The 23410-nt window shown below is 46.2% G+C and overlaps 1 protein-coding gene across 5 annotated transcripts in view; it reads left to right on the top strand.

Moving 5' to 3' along the window:
- The window catches only part of zgc:110329 (uncharacterized protein LOC550500 homolog), a 331911-nt gene that overhangs the window by 287041 nt on the left and 21460 nt on the right, over positions 1-23410 (top strand). For all 5 annotated transcript variants that reach the window (XM_068023414.1, XM_068023409.1, XM_068023413.1 and 2 more), the window contains 2 exons: positions 18646-18696; positions 21847-21963. In XM_068023414.1, coding sequence (XP_067879515.1) covers positions 18646-18696; positions 21847-21963 — 168 coding nt within the window. The remainder of the gene's footprint in view (positions 1-18645; positions 18697-21846; positions 21964-23410) is intronic.

The raw sequence follows: 23410 nt of genomic DNA, 5'->3' as shown, positions 1-23410 counted from the left end.
GTTGCTTTTCTAATGCATTGCTTAATTCTGTTTAACCCCTTCAGGGAGATGGTTAGATTCTGTCTTGTTTGAGATGGTCATTGCCTGGCACCAATGTTTCTTGCCACCTATCAGCCCAAGCCTGAATATTGTGCAATCATCAGCGAACATCCCCACTTCCGACCTTATGATTGAAGGAAGGTCATTGATGAAGCAGCTGAAGATGGTTGGGCCTAGGACACTTCCCTGAGGAACTCCTGCATTGATGTCCTGAAGCTCAGATGATTGACCTCCAACAACCACAACCATCTTCCTTTGTGCTAGGTATGACTCCAACCAGGGTAGAATTTTCCCCCCATTCCCATTGACTTCAGTTTTGCTAGGGCTCCTTGATGCCATACTCGGTCAAATGCTGCCTTGATGTCAAAGGCAGTCACTCTCACCTCACCTCTTGAGTTCAGCTCTTTTGTCCATGTTTGAACCAAGGCTGCAATGAGGTCAGGAGCTGAGTGGCCATGGCGGAACCCAAACTGAGCGTCACTGAGCAGGTTATTGCTAAGCAAGTGCCGCTTGATGGTACTGTTGATGACACCTTTCATCACTCTACTGATGATTGAGAGTAAAGTGATGGGGCAGTAATTGGCTGGGTTGGATTTATTCTGCTTTTTGTGTACAGGACATACCGGGCCAATTTTGCACATTTCTTGGCAGATGCCGGCGTTGCACTGGAACAGCTTGGCCAGGGGTGCAGCAAATTCAGGAGCACAGGTCTTCAGTGCTATTGCTGGAATGTTGTCAGGGCCCATAGCCTTTGTCGTATCCAATGCCTTCAATCGTTTAATGTTTGCATGCAGAGTGAATCAGAATGGCTGAAGACAGGCATCTGTGATGTTGGGGACCTCAGGAGGAGGCCGAGGTGGATCATTCACTCATCATTGAGGATGGGGATATTTGTGGAGCCACCTCCTCCAGTTAGTTGTTTAATTATCCACCACCATTCACGGCTGGATGTGGCAGGACTGCAGAGCTGAGATCTGATCCGTAGGTTATGGGATCGCTGAGCCCCCAGTATCGCATGCTGCTTACGAAGTTTGGCATGCAAGTAGTCCTGTGTTGTAGCTTCACCAGGCTGACACCTCATTTTTAGGTATGCCTGGTGCTGCTCCTGCTCCTGGCATGGCTTCCTGCACTCTACCATCAAGTCAGGGGACCAACCCTGGTTCAATGCAAATTGGGGGGTATGCCGGGCTCTGAGATTAAAGATTGTGGTTGAGTACAATTCAGCTGCTCCTGATGGCCCTTAGCACCTCATGGATGCCCAGTTTTGAGTTTTTAGATCTATTCAAAATCCATCCCATTTCGCACGGTGGTTGTGCCACACAACACGATGGTGGGTACCATCAGTGTGAAAATGGGACTTTATCTCCACCAGGACTGTGCAGTGGTCACTCCTACCAATACTGCAACGGATAGCTTGGTGAGGACGAGGTCAAGTATGTTTTTCCCTCTTGTTGGTTTCCTCACCACCGGCCCCAGACCCAGTCTAGCAGCTATGTCCTTTAGTACTCGGTCAATCGTGGTGGTACTGAGCCACACTTGGTGATGAACATTGAAGTCATCCACCCAGAGTACATTGTGTCCTTGCCACCCTCTGCTTCCTCCAAGTGCTGTTCAACATGGAGGAGTATTGAGTCATCAGCTGAGGGTGGGCGGTAGGTGGTAATCAGCAGGAGGTTTGACCTGATGCCATGAGACTTCATGGGGTGCAGAGTCAATGTTGAGGACTCCCAGAGCAACTCCCTCCCTACTGTATACCACTGTCCCGCCACCTCTGCTGGGTCTCTACTGCCGGTGGGACAGGACATACCGGGGGATGGTGATGGCAGCGTCTGGGACGTTGCCTGTAAGGTATGGTTCGGTGAGTATGACTATGTCAGGCTGTTGCTTGACTAGTCTGTGGGACAACGCTCCCAACTTTGGCACAAGCTCCCAGATGTTGGTAAGGAGGACTTTGCAGGGTCAACAGGGCTGGGTTTGCCGTTGTCGCTTCCGGTGCCTCGGTCGGTGCTGGGTAGTCCGTCTGGTTTAATTCCTTTTCTTAGACTTTGTAGTGGTTAAATACAACTGAGTGACTTGCTCAGCTATTCCGAGTCAACCACGTTGCTGTGGGTCTGGAGTCACATGTAGGCCAGACCAGGTAAGGACAGCAGATTTCCTTCCTTTAAGGACATTTGTGAACCAGATGGGTTTTTTACAACAATTGACAGTGGTTTCATAGTCACCACTAGACTAGCTTTTAATTCCAGATTTATGAATTGAATTCCAATTCAACCAGCTGCTATTGTGGGATTGGAATGCATTACCCCAGAGCATTGGCCTGGAGCTCTGGGTTACCAGCCAAGTGACATGATCACTATGCACCACCTCCCTCTATAGTCTCAGGGGAAGAGGACAGCGATGAGGAGAAATCTGCTCACTCAGATGGTTGTGAATCCTTGGAATTTTCTACCCCAGAAAGTTGTGAATGCTCCATCGTTGAATATATTTAAGAGCGATTTCTTGCTAGATTTTTGGACTCCAGGGGAAATCGAGGGATATGGGGATTGGGTGAGGAAGTGGAGTTGAGGTCAAAGATCAGCTGTGATTTTATTGAATGGAGGAGCAGGCGTGAGAGGTCATATGGCCTTCCTCTGCTTCGATTTCTTAGGTAGGTGAAGGATTGAAATCACATCAGAACATAACTGGAAAGACTGTTTCAATTGTTACAGTAAATTGGATAGAAGAGTATTGCTTTGCAGCAACCTTGTTGTAATCAGTTTTATTGATTTTTTTTTTGTCTGGAGGGGCTGCTTCGAGTAAATTGTTGTGTGTATACCAGATGGCTCAAAGGTAGTTTTCTTATTTTATGTTTGTATTCCCTCCATACTTGTAATCGTTACAATATATCCTGCATCAGCAGTGGAAATAACTGATACTATGGAGATCATACTTACCACAACCCTTAAGTGGTAAAATATTGAGCGGTTGCTACAACAAGCAGGCAATTGTATTGCCTGCTGGTGAAGGTAATAATTATACTTCTCCCCACACCCCCAATTCATGGGTTCCATACTTTTGGTCAAAGAAGACAAGAGCAATGAGTTGATGGGAGGAGGAGGGGGGAAAAGATATCCCGCAGAAGCACAAGAAGACATATATTGTGACATCTCTCAGAATTATCCTAAGACCTTTCACTTTAAAGTGTACTCACTGTTGTTTTGTGTAAACTGTCTGACCCATTCATCTGAACAAGATGCCACAATCAGCACCTGGATGAAAGATCAGTTAATGGGCTTGGTGTTGGCACTTTGAGACATGTTGACCCAGGATGCTATGATGAATTACCTTGTTGTTCTTCAAATAATTCCATAGGTTCTACCTGAACAATTGCAACAGTCACCCAGGGCCCATGTTAGAGGCATCAACTGAACTTTTCCTTCTCGTTCCAACGCTGATCGACCTTCACTTACCAGCATTTTCTGTTTTTAATTGACACGTATAGTTTTACTTGTGAAAGTAGTTAAGTTGTTATTTAAATGGGTCATTTCCTTCAACTCGCTTTCAATTTTCCTTCATTCTTTGTGACGCCCAACCTTTAGGCAAATTGTGCATCAGTTCTGTAATAGATCTTCATGGCTGAACTGGGTTCCAGTCAGAGTCAGCAGCTGCTGGGACTGGACGTTTCCTGTGTTTAAAGCCAGCAAACCGTGGAGGGTGCAGGAGTTGCTTATATTAAGCACTGCAGCTTTCTCAGTTCATAACTGAATTACACAAATCAGGATCTCCCAGGATTTTATTCCCTGTTTCCTTGATCTCAGTTAGGACTAGGAAAAGCAGCCATGTTCCTGTCCTGATTGCTAACCTGTGACCCTGCCCTCTCCTCTCCCCTGCCCCACCTCTGCACCACAGTAGAAATTTGAATTCCTGCCTTTTGCAAAATCAAGTTAGGCTATGATACCCCAAATGGTCAAGTGGCTTGATGATGTTCACTACATGGGCTCATGGCTCAGGGCTGAAGAATGGCCATATGGGTGAAGTAGCAGGGGCGACTGGTGTCTCAGCAAGAGGACAGGAAGAAGGGAGAAAATTGAGAGGTCAGACCACAAGTTAGGGATGGTCGCCTGTGCTCCAGAACATCTCCAACAGGAGGTGAGAAACTCACCTATCATTGAAGACTCAATGAGGATTTTAATCTGTTTAATGGAACACTTTAAATTACTGACAAAAGAAAGCTTGACAACCTCTTGGAAGAAGTGCAAACTTATGTAGGCAGAGCAGAGGGGAGGAAGCGGCGAGGCTGGGAGCGAGCAGACGTCGGTACGCAATGCCATTTTTGCGCACATGCGTGAATTAGTCTTGGCAAGCTGGGTGTAGGCTGCACATGCATAGCACCATACTGACAGCAAGGGTCCGTTCTGCGCATGTGGAAAGCTGGGAGCACTGTCATGACGTCACGCTGGGCTATGTTGTCAGCAGTCACTTTGTAGTCTCAATTCTGATTGAAAGGTGCTTTGAGATGCTCGAACACAGGATTGTCCAACCTTTTCAGGGGGTGGAGGGCTGCATCACCATTTTTGCTCAGCTTGGCCCAGGGGGCTGGTGAGCAAATTTTGAAAGATAAAGGCATTAAAAATGTATTTATTTTTATTCATTCATGGGATGTGGTTGTCGCTGGCAAGGACAGCATTTATTGCCCATCCCTAATTGACTTTGTGAAGGTGGTGGTGAGCTGCTTCTTGAACCACTGCAGTCCATTTGGGGTAGGTACACACCCACAGTACTGTTCGAAAGGGAGTTCCAGGATTTTGACCCAGCGACAGTGAAGGAACGGCGATATAGTTCCAAGTCAGTATGGTGTGTGACTTGGAGGGGAACTTGCAGGTGGTGGTGTTCCCATGTAGCTGTTGCCCTTATCCTTCTAGTTGGAAGAGGTTGTGGGTTTGGAAGGTGCTGTCTAAGGAGACTTGGTGCATTGCTGCAGTGCATCTTGTAGATGGTACACACTGCTGCTACTGTGCATCAGTAGTGGAGGGAGTGAATGTTTGTAGATGGGGTGCCAATCAAGCAGGCTGCTTTGTTCTGGATGGTGTCGAGCTTCTTGAGTGTTGTTGGAGCTGCACCCATCCAGGCAAGTGGAGAGTATTTCATCACACTCCTGACTTGTGCCTTGTAGATGGTGGACAGGCTTTGGGGAGACAGGAGGTGAGTTCCTCTTAAAAATGCACATTTGTTGCTGTTTTTATTAGTATGAAGAAACTTTAAATGAGAAGACTAATTTATTGATTTAATTTCACATCACTATGTTTACAACTGATATACAAGCAAAAACAGTGCCAGCTATGTCACTATAAGTAGTCAGTCTCTGCCTGCACGCTTGGTGTGGCGATGCAGATGTTCTGGATAGATTTCCATCTGTCTCTCCCCTCTCCCTGTGCTCTGTGTGTGTGTGTCGTTCTCTCTTTCTTCCCCACCCCAGGACTAGAGGACACAGATTGAAAGTTTTATGCAAGAGCTGCAGGGGGAATATGAGGAAAAACTATTTTTTACACAGCAGGTGGTAATGACCTGGAAGTTGCTGCCCACAAGGGTGGTAGAAGTGGAAGTGATCAATGACTTCAAGAGGAAGTTGGATGGACACCTAAGGGAAATAGAATTGCAGGGCTGCAGGGATCAGTCCAGGGAGTGGAACTGACTGCATAAATCCGCAGAGAGCCAGCATGGGCTGATTGGCCAAATGGCCTCCTTCTGCACTGTAAGTAAATGACTCTCTTTTCCCCCCCCTCCTCCTCTCAGTGTTGCTCTCTCTCTCACCTCCCTAAATGTCCGTCTGTCTCTCTCTTCCCCCTCCCTCTGTCCCTGCAAACCCCCCCATGTCTCCAGTGTTCCCTGCTCCCTGCAGCAGCCATTCCCACAAGAAGATACTTGCCATACCTGTATTATTAAGTTGGGGTGAGTGGAGGCGGGAACCTGCCTGGTGTGCAGAAAACAGACATTTACTGAATTGCGCAAAAGCAACAGAGGTGGCTGATCCCAAGGCGCCTGTGCTGCATTCCACCAATCAGTGCTAACGCCGCTGAGGCAGCCTCTGTCAGTCACAGGGAGTAACCAATCACAGACAGAGGTCCCCCTGCCCATCAGGCACAGGTCCCGCCTACACCCGACAACTGATGGACATAGGAGCCGTGAATCAGAGCTGAGCCACAGGCACACAGAGCAGAGTTGTCCAACATCCGGCCTGCCAAACAGATGGTAAACAGCATAGAAATAATGGCTCGGCCAAGCATAGTGTTCAAGCGTAAGCATTGAGGGATGGAGTCCATTCTGCCCAAATGACACAAAGTGTTCCATTGACACACAGCAGTTAGTTAGAGATGGCTATCCAAATGCACTGTGAAAGTCATTCAGTTCCCTTGGAAGCGGCATTGCCTTTTCAGGAAAGAACATGCATTCCCATTAGAGCCTTCACATTCCTAAGCGCCTTACAACCAATGAAGTACATTAGAAGTGTAGTCACTGTTGTAATGTAGGAAACGTAGCAGCCAATTTTCACACAGCAAGCTCCCACAAATAGCACTGATAATGATCAGATAATCAGTTTTTTAGTGATGTTATTTGAGCGACACCAGAGAGAACTCCCCTGCTCTTCTTTGAATGGTGACCAATGGGGATCTTTGAAGTCTGGCGGAGAAGGCAGACGGGGCTTCGGTTTAATGTCTCGACCAAAAGATGACGCATCTGACAATGCAGCACTTCCTCAACATTACATTGAATTTGTGCTCAATTCTCTGGACTGGGACTTGACCTAGGACATTCTGACTCCGAGGCAGCTGTGGCACCAATGAGTTTCATTTAATAATTCCCTGCGGGCTGGTGGCTAAAAGAAGTTGGAGTTGTTTTCCTTAGAGCAGAGAAGGTTGAGAGGAATTTGATAGAGATGATTGAAAGTATGAAGATAGAGTAAATAAAGAAGAGAAACTGTTCTCACTGGCTGGAGGGTCAGTAACCAGAGGGCACAGATTTAAGGTGGTTGGCAAAAGAATCAGAGGCGGCGTGAAGAGAAACATTTTTACGGAACAAGTGTTAGGATTTGGAATACACTGGCTAAATACATTATTATTTAAGGCAATTTCTTTTTGAAGGCTACGAATGAATCTGTATCTTAAGAAAAAGCTGCAGGGATTTGGGGAAAGATCAGAGGAAGTGGGACCAACTGGATTACTCTTTGAAAGAGCCAGTGCTGACTGGATGGGTCAAATGGCCTGCTTTCTGGGTGTACTACTCCACAATTCCATAAAATGCTCCAAGTAATTCATAGGGGTGCAGTTAGAAAAATGTTGGCACTGAACCAAAGGAGGAGATTGTAGGAATAGGCTTAATCAAAGTGGTAGGCTTTAAGCTGCATCTCAAAGGAGGAGAGAGAGAGAGAGAGAGAGAGAGTGTGTTTCGGGGGGGATTTTCAGAGCTGAAGGCCAAGGCAGCTGAAGGCATAGCCACCAATGGTGGCGTGTTTGAACTTCTCCACAATTTTAATCAGTTGCTAAGTTCTGCAGAAGACAACATCTGTGACTGCATTATCTTTCTCAGAAGCAGGAAATTGATACAGAAATTCATAATTAGCAGTTACAGAAGGAAGTGAAGGACTTGACTTTATTGGATCGGGAACCGTGCAAACCTCGAGTTGAATTAGGAGTAGGTTATGTTATGACTGAGGCAAGAGGAGTGCACTGTTAATTCAGTCCCACTTCTCCACAGGTCACAACATATGTTTAAAGTTTCCCACTTCTCAAAACCATTAATCAAATACTCTATTTTTATCCCAAAATAAAGCACACCAACCAGGTTTCATTAATTTATCCGTTTATTATTGGTTAAGACTTGGGGTTTAATAAAGTAAAAATACACACAAATTGAAATATTAAAGCCCCTTATTTGATCCCAGCACTCACACACACTCTCATATGCCACCAGTTAACTGGGTGGGAAAAAAAGGGAATTTTGTTTGTTCTTTGTTCTAAACAAAATTACAGCACAGGAACAGGCCGTTCGGCCCTCCAAGCCTGCGCCGATCCAGATCCTCTATCTAAACATGTCGCCTATTTTCTAAGGGTCTGTATCTCTTTGCTTCCTGCCCATTCATGTATCTGTCTAGATACATCTTAAAAGACGCTATCGTGCCCGCGTCTACCACCTCCGCTGGCAACGCGTTCCAGGCACCCACCACCCTCTGCGTAAAGAACTTTCCACGCATATCCCCTCTAAACTTTTCCCCTTTCACTTTGAACTCGTGACCCCTAGTAATTGAATCCCCCACTCTGGGAAAAAGCTTCTTGCTATCCACCCTGTCTATACCTCTCATGATTTTGTACACCTCAATCAGGTCCCCCCTCAACCTCCGTCTTTCTAATGAAAATAATCCTAATCTGCTCAACCTCTCTTCATAGCTAGCACCCTCCATACCAGGCAACATCCTGGTGAACCTCCTCTGCACCCTCTCCAAAGCATCTACATCCTTTTGGTAATGTGGCGACCAGAACTGCACGCAGTATTCCAAATGTGGCCGAACCAAAGTCCTATACAACTGTAACATGACCTGCCAACTCTTGTACTCAATACCCCGTCCGATGAAGGAAAGCACGCCGTATGCCTTCTTGACCACTCTATTGACCAGCGTTGCCACCTTCAGGGAACAATGGACCTGAACACCCAAATCTCTCCGTACATCAATTTTCCCCAGGACTTTTCCATTTACTGCATAGTTCACTCTTGAATTGGATCTTCCAAAATGCATCACCTCGCATCTGCCCCGATTGAACTCCATCTGCCATTTCTCTGCCCAATTCTCCAGTCTATCTATATTCTGCTGTATTCTGACAGTCCCCTTCACTATCTGCTACTCCACCAATCTTCGTGTCGTCTGCAAACTTGCTAATCAGACCACCTATACTTTCCTCCAAATCATTTATGTATATCACAAACAGTGGTCCCAGCACGGATCCCTGTGGAACACCACTGGTCACACGTCTCCATTTTGAGAAACTCCCTTCCACTGCTACTCTGTCTCCTGTTGCCCAGCCAGTTCTTTATCCATTTAGCTAGTACACCTTGGACCTCATGCGCCTTCACTTTCTCCATCAGCCTACCATGGGGAACCTTATCAAACGCCTTACTGAAGTCCATGTACAGGACATCTACAGCCCTTCCCTCATCAATCAACTTTGTCACTTCCTCAAAGAATTCTATTAAGTTGGTAAGACATGACCTTCCCTGCACAAAACCATGTTGCCTATCACTGATAAGCCCATTTTCTTCCAAATGGAAATAGATCCTATCCCTCAGTATCTTCTCCAGCAGCTTCCCTACCACTGACGTCAGGCTCACCGGTCTATAATTACCTGGATTATCCCTGCTACCCTTCTTAAACAAGGGGACAACATTAGCAATTCTCCAGTCCTCCAGGACCTCACCAGTGTTTAAGGATGCTGCAAAGATATCTGTTAAGGCCCCAGCTATTTCCTCTCTCGCTTCCCTCAGTAACCTGGGATAGATCCCATCCAGACCTGGGGACTTGTCCACCTTAATGCCTTTTAGAACACCCAACACTTCCTCCCTCCTTATGGCAACTTGACCTCGAGTAATCAAACATCTGTCCCTAACCTCAACATCCGTCATGTCCCTCTCCTCGGTGAATACCGATGCAAAGTACTCATTTAGAATCTCACCCATTTTCTGTGACTCCACGCATAACTTTCCTCCTTTGTCCTTGAGTGGGCCAATCCTTTCTCTAGTTACCCTCTTACTCCTTATATATGAATAAAAGGCTTTAGGATTTTCCTTAACCCTGTTTGCTGAAATCATGACCCCTTTTAGCCCTCTTAATTCCTCGTTTCAGATTGGTCCTACATTCCCGATATTCTTTCAAAGCTTCGTCTTTCTTCAGCCTCCTAGACCTTATGTATGCTTCCTTTTTCCTCTTAGCTAGTCTCACAATTTCACCTGTCATCCATGGTTCCCTAATCTTGCCATTTCTATCCCTCATTTTCACAGGAACATGTCTCTCCTGCACGCTAATCAACCTCTCTTTAAAAGCCTCCCACTTATCAAATGTGGATTTACCTTCAAACAGCTGCTCCCAATCTACATTCCCCAGCTCCTGCCGAATTTTGGTATAGTTGGCCTTCCCCCAATTTAGCACTCTACCTTCAGGACCACTCTCGTCTTTGTCCGTGAGTATTCTAAAACTTACGGAATTGTGATCACTATTCCCAAAGTAGTCCCCTACTGAAACTTCAACCACCTGGCCGGGCTCATTCCCCAACACCAGGTCCAGTATGGCCCCTTCCCGAGTTGGACTATTTACATACTGCTCTGGAAAACCCTCCTGGATGCTCCTTACAAATTCTGCTCCATCTAGACCTCTAACACTAAGTGAATCCCAGTCAATGTTAGGAGATTTTAATTTTCCCATCACCACCACCCTGTTGCTCCTACATCTTTCCACAATCTGTTTACATATTTGTACCTCTATCTCACGCTCGCTGTTGGGGCTGTACTACAGGCCTCCCAACATTGTTACCGCACCCTTCCTATTTCTGAGTTCTGCCCATATTGCCTCACTGCTCGAGTCCCCCATAGTGCTCTCCTTCAGCACAGCTGTGATATCCTCTTGGACCAGTACTGCAACTCCTCCACCCCTTTTACCTCCCTCTCTATCCTGCCTGAAGCATCGATATCCTGGGATATTTAGTTGTCAATCATGCCCTTCCCTTAACCAAGTCTCAGTAATAGCAATATCATACTCCCAGGTACTAATCCAAGCCCTAAGTTCATCTGCCTTACCTACTACACTTCTTGCATTAAAACAAATGCACCTCAGACCACCAGTCCCTTTGCTTTAATCATCTGCTCCCGGCCTACTCTTTCCCTTAGTCACGCTGACTTCATTATCTAGTTCCTTACAGGCTTTAGTTACTACCTCCTTACTGTCCACTGACCTCATTTGGTTCCCAACCCCCTGCCACATTAGTTTAAACCCTCCCCAACAGCGTTAGCAAAAGCACCCCCAAGGACATTGGTTCCAGTCCTGCCCAGGTGTAGACCGTCCAATTCGTAATAGTCCCACCTCCCCCAGAACCGGTCCCAATGTCCCATAAATCTGAACCCCTCCCTCCTGCACCATCTCTCAAGCCACGCATTCATCCTGACTATTCTTTCATTTCTACTCTATCACGTGGCACTGGTAGCAATCCTGAGATTACTACCCGAGGTCCTACTTTTTAACTTGGCTCCTAACTCCCTAAATTCTGCTTGAAGGACCTCATCCCGTTTTTTTACCTATATCATTGGTGCCGACGTGCACGACGACAACTGGCTGTTCACCCTCCCCTTTCAGAATGTTCTGCAGCCGATCTGAGACATCCCTGACCCGTGCACCTGGGAGGCAACATAGCATTCGGGACTCTCGTTTTCGACCACAGAACCGCCTATCTACTCCCCTTACAATCGAATCCCCTATGACTATAGCCCTTCAACTCTTTTTGCCGCCCTTCTGAACAGCAGAGCCAGTCACGGTGCCATGAACCTAGCTACTGCTGCCTTCCCCTTGTGAGCCATCTCCGTCAACAGTATCCAAAACGGTATACCCGTTTTGGAGGGAGATGACCGCAGGGGACACCTGCGCAGCCTTCCTGCTCTTTCTCTGCCTTTTGGTCACCTATTCCCTTTCTCCTTCAGCAATCCTAATCTGCGGTGTGACCAATTTGCTAAACGTGCTATCCACGACCTCCTCAGCATCGCGGATGCTCCAAAGTGAGTCCATCCGCAGCTCCAGAGCAGTCATGCGGTCTAAGAAGAGCTGCAGCTGGACACACTTCCTGCACGTGAAGGAGTCAGGGACATCAGCTGTGTCCCTGAGCTCCCACATTGAGCAAGAGGAGCATAACGCGGGTCTGAGATTTCCTGCCATTTTCAATCTTAAGACTAAATTAAGCTTAACTTTGGTAAACACTTTTCGTTCCTTTTTCATTTATCTATCACACGAAAAAAAAAATAGAAAAAGCCTTACCTTATCTGCACACCACCGAGTCCTTTTTTTTTGGTTAGAGGAGGAGGGCGGGTGGGAGACACTACAGGTGTAGTGTCTCGGGTTCAGCCGCTGCCCAAATATATAGGACTCACTTACCCAGCTGCCACCTCTCTCTCCCTGTCGCCGCTGCAAAAAGGTGTTACAGCTGTTACAAAGAAATAGAAGAACTAAAAAAACTATTTCGGCTGAAACAAAGGTTGGAAAGAAGCCCTTTGTTTTGGCGAAGTGTCCCAAAGGCGAAGAGGTAGCTGTCACTAGGAATCTTCCTAAAACAGTACTTTCCAGGCGATGTTGATGAACAATCTGGATAGCTTTCAAAGATATTCAGCACAGAAGGCTTCACATAGGTCTTACTGCACACCTGATGTAAGAAAGGTTTCAATTCTTTCACACTTGTTGCATAGTTCCTTCAAAGGTGCAAGGTTTTCTGCAAACATGCGGGATTTCTTCAAATGCAGGAGGCAACAGTACAACTTGACACAGGATTTGTTTTTCAAGAGAAAGATGGGCTGGATCTTCTGTTCTCCAGGCAGGCCAATAATCAAACTCCAACTGTCTGTTTTTAACCAAACCAACTGACTTTTTTAACATTTCAAAATGAAACAGGGCTTGCCTCTGGAAAGGATTCTATGATACCATAAATCCTGACTTGTCAATAAGCAAATAGCTCTTACGGTCAAAATACAACCACCTGCTGTGTTTACTTGAAATCATGTGCCTTCCAGTAAAAATTGTTTACTGGTCAATCTTCTGTTGACCTTCCTTTTAAGAAAACCATGCACAAAGTTCAGCCATCTCCAAATGATTTAATGACCAAAATTCAACTATAATTTTGTAAAACATACTTTCCAAGATGGCTCCTGGGCTGGAAGCTCCCTCGGAAGCTCCCTTGCTGTTCAACTCTATCCATGGCCATCTGCTCCCATCCCTAACGTTTTCTCCCCCAATCTGCCCTCTTAAACTGTTTAAATTCCCCTGGCTCTTTAAATCAGTTCATTTTAGCCATATCTAAAAGTTAACAGTTAGTTTAGTGTATGTTACCTGGGCCCACTGCCCTCCCCCAGCCACACCTGCTCTTTGTTTTCTCAATGAAATTGATCCGGATGAAACTGACGAGAACAGCTGCCGATACTTCAATCTCCGATCCTGCTGTCTTCACCGCCCAGAGTGTCTGCAGCCACGGCATGCGTTAAGTCCATTGAGGTGAAGGAGGAGCTGCGGGACCCGAGAGAAGTCCTGTGAAAAGGTGCCCCGAACACCCAAAACATCCACGAACGGCCCCCCCGGCCGCAACTTCAAAGCGCCCGCGGGAGATGGCTTGGAGAGCATCTGCAGCGCACTGTCGGCAATGCTGCATGCCTTTATTTAAACCACTGCAAAAAAAAAAAACCCTTAGCAAATGTAACCACCTCTAAGTCTGCCAAATGATGCTTCACCTCCCGAAGGACGTGGATGAGCTTTCCGGACGTCAATGGTGGGCACTGAGGAAATGGCTTATTACCTGCACCAGATTCCACCCCCCCTCCCCCCCCTTTACCCCCCTTCCACCCCCCCCCCCACCCCCGTCCCCTTCCCTGCTCCACCCTCTCAGCTCACCCCCTCACAACCCCGTCCCAGCCCGCCCCCCCCTCGCGCCATCTTCACCCCGCACCCCCTTCCCCTGCACCCCCCCCCCACCCCTACCCCTCCCCCTTGCATCCCCTCCTCCCACCGGCACCATCCTACACCTGTGTAGGGGCCCCAACAACCCCACTGCCTTGTGGGCGTCTCGGGAGAGACCAAGGTTAAGGGAGTAAACCCTAACAGAAAATCCGGAGCGGAACCCCGTAGGCGGTCATGTGTCACCTTTGGCATGTTTCCGGCAGTTCCTGCAGCCATACTGGTGCCAAACGTCGTGTCCTGCACTCCTTTGGACCCCACCAGAAAGGCCGAGAGGGGGGTTTTGACGACTGGGCAACTCTCAACCTCCATAAATTTGCCCAGGCATGCGCCATGGAGAGGTCACTCCATAGTTGCCTCACAGCGACTTAAACAACACGGAAGGCAGCAGTTACGGGTTATAAGTCCAGATAAATTGGCGTAGAAACTGGGCGCCACGGGTTGCCTTTGTCGGTGGGAGAGGTCATTGCACCTCACTGGACAGCTACCGCCCGCCTCAAACCGGGCAGCCCCCGGTCAATAAGGTTCTGTCCCGCCACAGTCTGCCTGCTTCAATGGGTGCTTGGAGCTCAGGGTCATTGCCCGAAAGGTGGACTGATACACCGCACCAAACAACATGAAAAAAGGAAAGAAGGTACCAGCCCTTCGCTTTGCAAGCTGGAACGTCAGAACTATGTGTCCTGGCCTGTCGGAAGACCTTACACAAATCAACGATTCTCGGAAGACCGCCATCATTAACAACGAGCTCAGTAGATTCAATGTGGACATTGCAGCACTTCAGGAGACTCGCCTCCCCGCGAGTGGCTCTCTAGCAGAGCAAGACTACACCTTCTTCTGGCAGGGCAGGGATCCTGAAGAACCAAGACAGCATGGAGTGGGCTTCGCCATCAGAAACTCCTTGCTCAGCATGATAGAGCCTCCCTCAAATGGCTCGGAACGCATACTGTCCATCCGACTGCTCACCACCTCTGGTCCAGTACACCTACTCAGCATCTATGCTCCAACACTCTGCTCCGCACCTGAAGCTAAAGACCAGTTCTATGAACAACTCCATATCATTAGCAGCATCCCCAACACCGAACACCTATTCCTGCTGGGGGACTTTAATGCCAGGGTTGGGGCCGACCATGACTCATGGCCCTCCTGCCTTGGGCGCTATGGCGTTGGAAGGATGAATGAGAACGGGCAGAGACTGCTTGAGTTGTGTACCTATCATAACCTCTGCATCACCAACTCGTTCTTTCACACTAAACCCTGTCACCAGGTTTCATGGAGGCACCCAAGATCACGTCGTTGGCACCAGCTAGACCTCATCGTCACAAGGCGAGCCTCCTTAAACAGTGTTCAAATCACACGCAGCTTCCACAGTGCGGACTGCGACACCGACCACTCCCTGGTGTGCAGCAAGGTTAGACTCAGACCAAAGAAGTTGCATCATTCCAAGCAGAAGGGCCACCCGCGCATCAACACGAGCAGAATTTCTCACCCACAGCTGTTACAAAAATTTCTAAATTCACTTGTAACAGCCCTTCAAAACACTCCCACAGGGGATGCTGAGACCAAGTGGGCCCACATCAGAGACGCCATCTATGAGTCAGCTTTGACCACCTACGGCAAAAGTGCGAAGAGAAATGCAGACTGGTTTCAATCTCATAATGAAGAGCTGGAACCTGTAATAGCCGCTAAGCGCATTGCACTTTTGAACTACAAGAAAGCCCCCAGCGATTTAACATCCGCAGCACTTAAAGCAGCCAGAAGTACTGCACAAAGAACAGCTAGGCGTTGCGCAAACGACTACTGGCAACACCTATGCAGTCATATTCAGCTGGCCTCAGACACCGGAAACATCAGAGGAATGTATGATGGCATGAAGAGAGCTCTTGGGCCAACCATCAAGAAGATCACCCCCCTCAAATCTAAATCGGGGGACATAATCACTGACCAACGCAAACAGATGGACCGCTGGGTTGAGCACTACCTAGAATTGTACTCCAGGGAGAATGCTGTCACTGAGACTGCCCTCAATGCAGCCCAGCCTCTACCAGTCATGGATGAGCTGGACATACAGCCAACCAAATCAGAACTCAGTGATGCCATTGATTCCCTAGCCAGCGGAAAAGCCCCTGGGAAGGACAGCATTACCCCTGAAATAATCAAGAGTGCCAAGACTGCTATACTCTCAGCACTACATGAACTGCTATGCCTGTGCTGGGACGAGGGAGCAGTACCCCAGGACATGCGCGATGCCAACATCATCACCCTCTATAAAAACAAAGGTGACCGCGGTGACTGCAACAACTACCGTGGAATCTCCCTGCTCAGCGTAGTGGGGAAAGTCTTTGCTCGAGTCGCTCTGAACAGGCTCCAGAAGCTGGCCGAGCGCGTCTACCCTGAGGCACAGTGTGGCTTTCGTGCAGAGAGATCGACTATTGACATGCTGTTCTCCCTTCGTCAGATACAGGAGAAATGCCGTGAACAACAGATGCCCCTCTACATTGCTTTCATTGATCTCACCAAAGCCTTTGACCTCGTCAGCAGACGTGGTCTCTTCAGACTACTAGAAAAGATCGGATGTCCACCAAAGCTACTAAATATCATCACCTCATTCCATGACGATATGAAAGGCACAATTCAACATGGTGGCTCCTCATCAGACCCCTTTCATATCCTGAGTGGCGTTAAACAGGGCTGTGTTCTCGCACCCACACTTTTTGGGATTTTCTTCTCCCTGCTGCTTTCACATGCGCGCAAGTCCTCTAAAGAAGGAATTTTCCTCCACACAAGATCAGGGGGCAGGTTGTTCAACCTTGCCCGTCTAAGAGCGAAGTCCAAAGTACGGAAAGTCCTCATCAGAGAACTCCTCTTTGCTGACGATGTTGCTTTAACATCTCACACTGAAGAGTGCCTGCAGAGTCTCATCGACAGGTTTGCGTCTGCCTGCAATGAATTTGGCCTAACCATCAGCCTCAAGAAAACTAACATCATGGGGCAGGATGTCAGAAATGCTCCATCCATCAATATTGGCGACCACGCTCTGGAAGTGGTTCAAGAGTTCACCTACCTAGGCTCAACTATCACCAGTAACCTGTCTCTAGATGCAGAAATCAACAAGCGCATGGGTAAGGCTTCCACTGCTATGTTCAGACTGGCCAAGAGAGTGTGGGAAAATGGCGCACTGACACGGAACACAAAAGTCCGAGTGTATCAGGCCTGTGTCCTCAGTACCTTGCTCTACGGCAGCGAGGCCTGGACAACGTATGCCAGCCAAGAGCCACGTCTCAATTCATTCCATCTTCGCTGCCTTCGGAGAATACTTGGCATCAGGTGGCAGGACTATATCTCCAACACAGAAGTCCTTGAAGCGGCCAACACCCCCAGCTTATACACACTACTGAGTCAGCGGCGCTTGAGATGGCTTGGCCATGTGAGCCGCATGGAAGATGGCAGGATCCCCAAAGACACATTGTACAGCGAGCTCGCCACTGGTATCAGACCCACCGGCCGTCCATGTCTCCGTTATAAAGACGTCTGCAAACGTGACATGAAATCGTGTGACATTGATCACAAGTCATGGGAGTCAGTTGCCAGCATTCGCCAGAGCTGGCGGGCAGCCATAAAGACAGGGCTAAATTGTGGCGAGTCGAAGAGACTTTGTCTTTTTTCCTGCCAACTACTGAGGCGCAAGGGGAGAGCCAACTGTGCAACAGCCCCAACAAACAAATTTCTCTGCAGCACCTGTGGAAGAGCCTGTCACTCCAGAATTGGCCTTTATAGCCACTCCAGGCGCTGCTTCACAAACCACTGACCACCTCCAGGCGCGTATCCATTGTCTCTCGAGATAAGGAGGCCCAAAAGAAAAAAAGAAACTTTACAAATAACAGTAGCTCTCACATAACAGTTTTTTTTGTTCCATCCACTTTTTACTATTATAATCCCACGCAAGGAAAACTGGAACCCTGAAGGGTTGCATCATTTTTGATAACAAATATCAGCAAACTACAAAAACATCCACTGTTCACACAAGAACATAGTGGGGGTGAAGGTAAGTCAATTTCTCCAGTCTTTCAATAAAGGACTCAATAGAATAATCTTATAAACTGGTTACAACAATTTCACATAAATTGCAGTAAAAGATTGCTTGGTCTATCAAAAGAGCTCCTGATGGAGGAATACAGTGAGATGGACTGAGGAACAGTCACAGGCTGTTCTGTGTTCATCTCTCAGCTTTGGCTGACATTAAGATACAGAAAGGAAGGGCGGACGGTTTTCAGACTTAGGCTGGCCTGGCAGATCATTGCACTGCAGGATCACACTCAACATCGCTTCTGTGTAGAGGGCACTTAGTCAGCAGTCGAGAAGTTTAAACTGCTGACCAAGCACAGCTCTGATAAGCTGACCACAAATATAGAATAGTATTGACAGATCTGGTTTCCATCCTTCCCTGCCTTCAACTTGCACTCTGTCCAGCGATCAGAAGTAGGTGAGGAAGGCAGATGCAGATTAAAAAGCATCGGGGGCATGTGCGAGTGCTTACAATATCATAAGTAATCAGGGCAGTTTGTGTGGCTCTGTAAACTTACATCTGAATGCCACAAACTGATCAGAGCGCTGAAGTGACTCCAATACTGCTCCAGTTTTAAGGCAAGGGGGTAGTTTTATTCCTATTTCAGCTTGTTTGGCTTTAGCTGGCAGCAAGTGTTGGCTAACAGGAATGACCAGACCTCTGGACCTTTCTGATAAGTTCTGTACCAAAGGATTAATAATGGGCAAAGTCCTGTCCCATTTCTCCATCTCATTATAAGGAGATAAATAGTTGATGTCTGATGGAAAATAGTAGCTGCCTATTTAATGATTTGCGAGTGACTCTTTGGTTTCTTTCCTATTAGGAAGGAGATGTTGTCAACACTCAATGTGGATACCAGACACTACATCAAGAGGTGAGAACTGAGTTACAGCAAAAACATTGACTTGCCTTTTCTGTATCCATATCCCTAACCTTTTTGTTTCAGATTTCCAGTCGATGAATTTTGTTATTGGAATTGCGTTCTGTTGGCTTTTATGCTCAATAACTTTGCTTGCCAGTATAATTGTTTTCGGTCACCCGGGCAGTCTTTTAAGCCTGAGTCTTAATGCTGAATATCAGTGGGTTGTTCAACCACAGAGACAACAGAGCCAAGTGCAATCCTCTCCACACACATTTCTAGTGGGGATGCTGAATGGCAAATAGCAGGGTGAGTGCTGCCAGATTCTCGCCTACCTGAGCCCCATTGCAGTCCTCCCCCAGTTACCAGAAAAGCAAGGAAGTTAAACCTTAATACTCCAGATGAAGCTTAACCAGTGTTATATAGTGTCCAATTCTAGGGACCACAGGCTTTGGAGAGGGTGCAGAGGAGATTGACTGGAATGGTACCAGGGATGAGGGACTGGAGAAGCTGGGGTTGTCTTTAGAGCAAAGAAGCTTCAAAGGAAATGAGAAGCACTGTTCAAAATCAAGAATGGTTTTGATAGAGCAAATAAGGAGAAACTATTTCCATGACAGAAGGGTCAGTAACTAAAGGACACAGAGTTAAGGTAATTGGCATAAGAACCAAGGGGAGATGATAACTTTTTTTTTTAAACGTAGTGAGTAATGCAGTGACAAACAGTGGTGGAAGCAGATTCAACAGTAACTCACAATGATCTCCTTTTCAAACACATATACAGTTCCTTTTTGTAAGGCTGTAAGGAAAGAACAGTGAAGAGTGGGACAAATTGGAGAATTCTTTCAAAGAGCTGGCACAGGTGCAATGGGCCAAATGGCCTCATTTTCTGCTGTCTCATTCCTGAGGGCAGCAGGCTGTGGATTTGCTTTTGCTTCATGCACCCATCATTAGTATGTGGCAGTTAGACCACAAGCACATTGTTGGTTAAACTGGATTTACAGCACCATTTATCTCTCCTCAGCCCTTCATTGTATCAACTGCTGGGTCTCAAATACTTTTTTTGATTCCAGCGAGTGAATTGATAGCAATATCCCAATGCAAGGCCTATTGGAAAGGAATGAAAATGCAAACAGTGCACACCAGTTTGAAGGTTTATTGTATTTAATGCAAATCTGGCATAATTGCATAAAAGGCCTTGTCAAAGTGCATTTGAGAGTTGGCACCTGTTTCTTTTTATTCATGTTCTCGGGGCTGGCAGTGGATATGTTGAAACTGCATGTTATTTTTTGAAATTGTATGAATTGAGAGCAAGACTGCCACACCTCTGATTTAATTTGTGGAAAATACAGTTGTTATCAAAGGAAAAGAATTAATGAAGTTTTCAGGGATGGAATTGTTTTTCGATTAGTTTGCATTGTTCACACTCAATTTTTACACAGGGAATGTTTCTGGGAGGGAAGCTTGATAAAATGCTGATCAGAGGCAGCATTCAAATTGGAGTTGTAAGACTGCTGCTGGGCTCGAGTTCCTCACAGACTGGTCTGCTTTTTGTGGCTTTAGTCACACATCACATGTGACATTAGGGCACCAAACTGATTTATGTTTCATGAGAAAACAAGACAGTAATGGCAATACTTGACCTATTTGGGAGCAACGGTAATTTGACCTCCTTCATGTTAGTTTATCTTTTACCCAACTTGGTGGTAAGAATATTTATTGCCTTCCTAGCCATGGCCTGACAGTGACGTGGAGGGCAGGAGCCTGTGAACCTTGAGGTGTCAGCTTAGGCTCGATGGGTTGTGCTCTTGTCACTCAGTCAGAAGGCCGTGGGTTCAAGCCTCATGCCAGAATCTTTAGCAGTAAATTTGGCTGATACTCCAGTGTAGTGCTGAAGGGGTGCTGCACTGTGGGAGATTCCTACCTTGCAATGGCACAGTAAACCCCGTCAGCCCTCTCAGGTGGAATATTAAAACCAAATCCCATGGGAAATCTTGCTGAAGACTGGTAGGGGTGTGGGTCTGCTGGTGTCTCCTGCCTCAGAAATGAGAGTGCTACATTCTGAGTCACGGCTGAGGGAGAAAGTTTGAGGACACTGCAGGTTACAGGAAGAACGAAGTTGGATGAGTGAGTTTTGCAGAGCAACAGAGCTGAAGCAAGCTTCAACAGGAATAAAATGGCAGGAGAGAAAATGAAATGACAGAAACAAGCAGCACGTTCTCTTCTTGCACATTGATGGCACACTGCAGGTGAAATTGTCTCTTGGAAAGAAGTGATTGATCTCATTTAACCATGCCACTGATGCCTGGGTTGTATGAAAGAGTAATAACTTTCCAGATAGTACATTGTGCTATTTGCTGTAATTGAGGTGAGAAGTGATCTGAGTTTCATGTCTGAGCTCACTGCTGAAGCACATGAAATAGTGATGACAAATCGATAGGTTTCACTTTCAAGCAGCTGACAACAGTCCTGCTGGTCTTTCCATGAAGGAAACAAGATAAATATTTCAACAGAAGCCTGGATGGTCAAATTTGACCATCCCCCTCATTGCTCAGAGCAGTTGGAAATCTCTCCTGTTCTTGACAGGAGACCAGGAATATGAACCTGCTCTGAATGCCCAAGTTCAAAGCTCAACTGGCAATCCAGTCTGTCTGTGTGTCTGTCCTATGCACAGTTGTAATTCTTTGCTGCAATTTGACTGGCAGCAAAAAAAGAAAGCATCGGCCACATTTTGAACTCACTTTGGGGCAAACTTTAGCTATTCACTGAATTTCCTTCCTTCAGTAACAGGTATAATTACTTGTGCCCTTTATCATATTCAGCTGATTCATCTTTTCTAAAGAACGGCAGGGTTAAGAATAAGCCAGATGGACAATGGATTTTGCTGTCAGTGACAAAAGAACTCCTTTGCCTTGCTGACAACAACCCACAACATTTTCTTGGCCTTTAAAGCCCAGACGTACTGTGATCCAGTGTCTGATCCAGAGTGGCTGTGGGCAAGAAATAGCCAGGCTATTCAACCAGATTGAAGAATCATCACCTGAGATGCATAGGGCTGTATTTTAAGCCCAAAAAAATGGGTGGTTTGAGTTCAGTTTCAGTAATAAATGGCTTAAGGAGAAATTGTTGACTCATTGCTGACTCGTTTTATTATGGTTTGATATACAGCGCTTTGAGGTTGGCACAATCATCCATGCCCGAGGCTGTGTCGATGCCATCAGCCTGTGGTTTGAGGACAACATTGGCATTACAGTGGGAATTCTTGCCACAATACTCCTGCCACAGGTAATCTCTTGATTCATGTTGCCATGCTGTTAATCTGCTTTCTATACTGAGGCTTGAGAACAAAAGAAAAACTAACATACCAGAAATAGCATTCTTGGAAACGTAACAATGAGTGTGATTTTGCACAAAATACTGAATCACTGAAGTTTCAGAACAATGCAGTTCTTACTGATGAATACAAATATCTGTTCAAAAGGATCAGCAGCCAACAGGTCTAAAATAAAAACATTAGAATAGGAGTCGGCCACCTGGCCCTTTGAACCTGTTCAACCATTCATGGCTGATTTGTGACCAACTCCATATACCTGCCTTTGCTGCACATCCCGTAATAACTTTGGATCACAAAAATTTAATAATTTCATATCTTAAAATTAACAACTGATCTAGCATCAATTGCTTTTTTATTACTTATGTATTTATAAAAGTCTACTGGGTTCATTTTATGTTAGTCATGAATCTTTTCTATTATCATCTTTGCCCCCTTCCCTTTTTTAGATTTCCTCTGTACTTTCCATAGTCAGCTTGGTTCTCTACTGAATTATGAACACTGACAAATATAGTCTTCACAATAGCAGCTTGGGATCTTTGACATCCACCTGTACGACCTATTTGTATTGAAGATTCTAGTCCTCTTCCCAGCACAAGGAGATAAGGCAGCCTATGTCTACTGCAGTTATTCCATTGTGGAGTTCCAGTCAGTTCTGAGCATCTGCTGGTGGCTTCTGAATTTTCTGTGTAGCTTCAAGAACATAGCAGCAGAGTACTGAATTTCATTACCAAACAGCATTTTGAAGCTTAAAACTCTATTGCATGTATGCTTTTTTAACCAACAGTATGATATTCTTTCATAAGATCCTATCCCATAAAAGAAGTATCAAACGTGAATGGGATTGTGGATTTCCAAATGTAAAGTTTAATCTTGACTAGCAAAGCTGTGCATTCAAAATTACCCAGCTGAAGCACAGAGTGGAATTTAGAAATGGTTCTTCATTTTGAGCCACTTCACAGTCAACTGCAATTCCATGCGCTGCAAGCAGTGTTTGAAGCAAATTTACCTTTTCCCCCCAGGTTCTATACAGACTGTGATATGTCCCAAAACATATTTTATATGTCAACAGAAATGTAAAAAAAATCCTTTTGCTGTATGATACAGCTGCATGGGAACTGAGTGAGTGAAAACTATTGATTATTTTAGTTTAATAAATTGTCTAATTCACTCGATGAAACTTGATGCCAGCATTTATTAAGGTTGAATGTTCAATTTGTGGGATGAATTTTTATTTCAGTTGAACCTTTCTGAACCTTGTCCTCGATCCTGATGAATGAATGTGAAAGGAATTGTGAGGGCCATGATCCTGAGCTGAATCTAATCAATAGATCTTTAACAGAAGCACACATATTGGAAGTCTCGAAAGGGATAGTGTATAAAATGTATGAGTCACTCAGT

This window comes from Heterodontus francisci, chromosome 47 (genome assembly GCF_036365525.1).
Source record: "Heterodontus francisci isolate sHetFra1 chromosome 47, sHetFra1.hap1, whole genome shotgun sequence".
Classification (NCBI taxonomy): domain Eukaryota; kingdom Metazoa; phylum Chordata; class Chondrichthyes; order Heterodontiformes; family Heterodontidae; genus Heterodontus; species Heterodontus francisci.
Note: the sequence above shows the minus strand (reverse complement) of the source record. Positions and strands in the feature narration are given on the sequence as shown.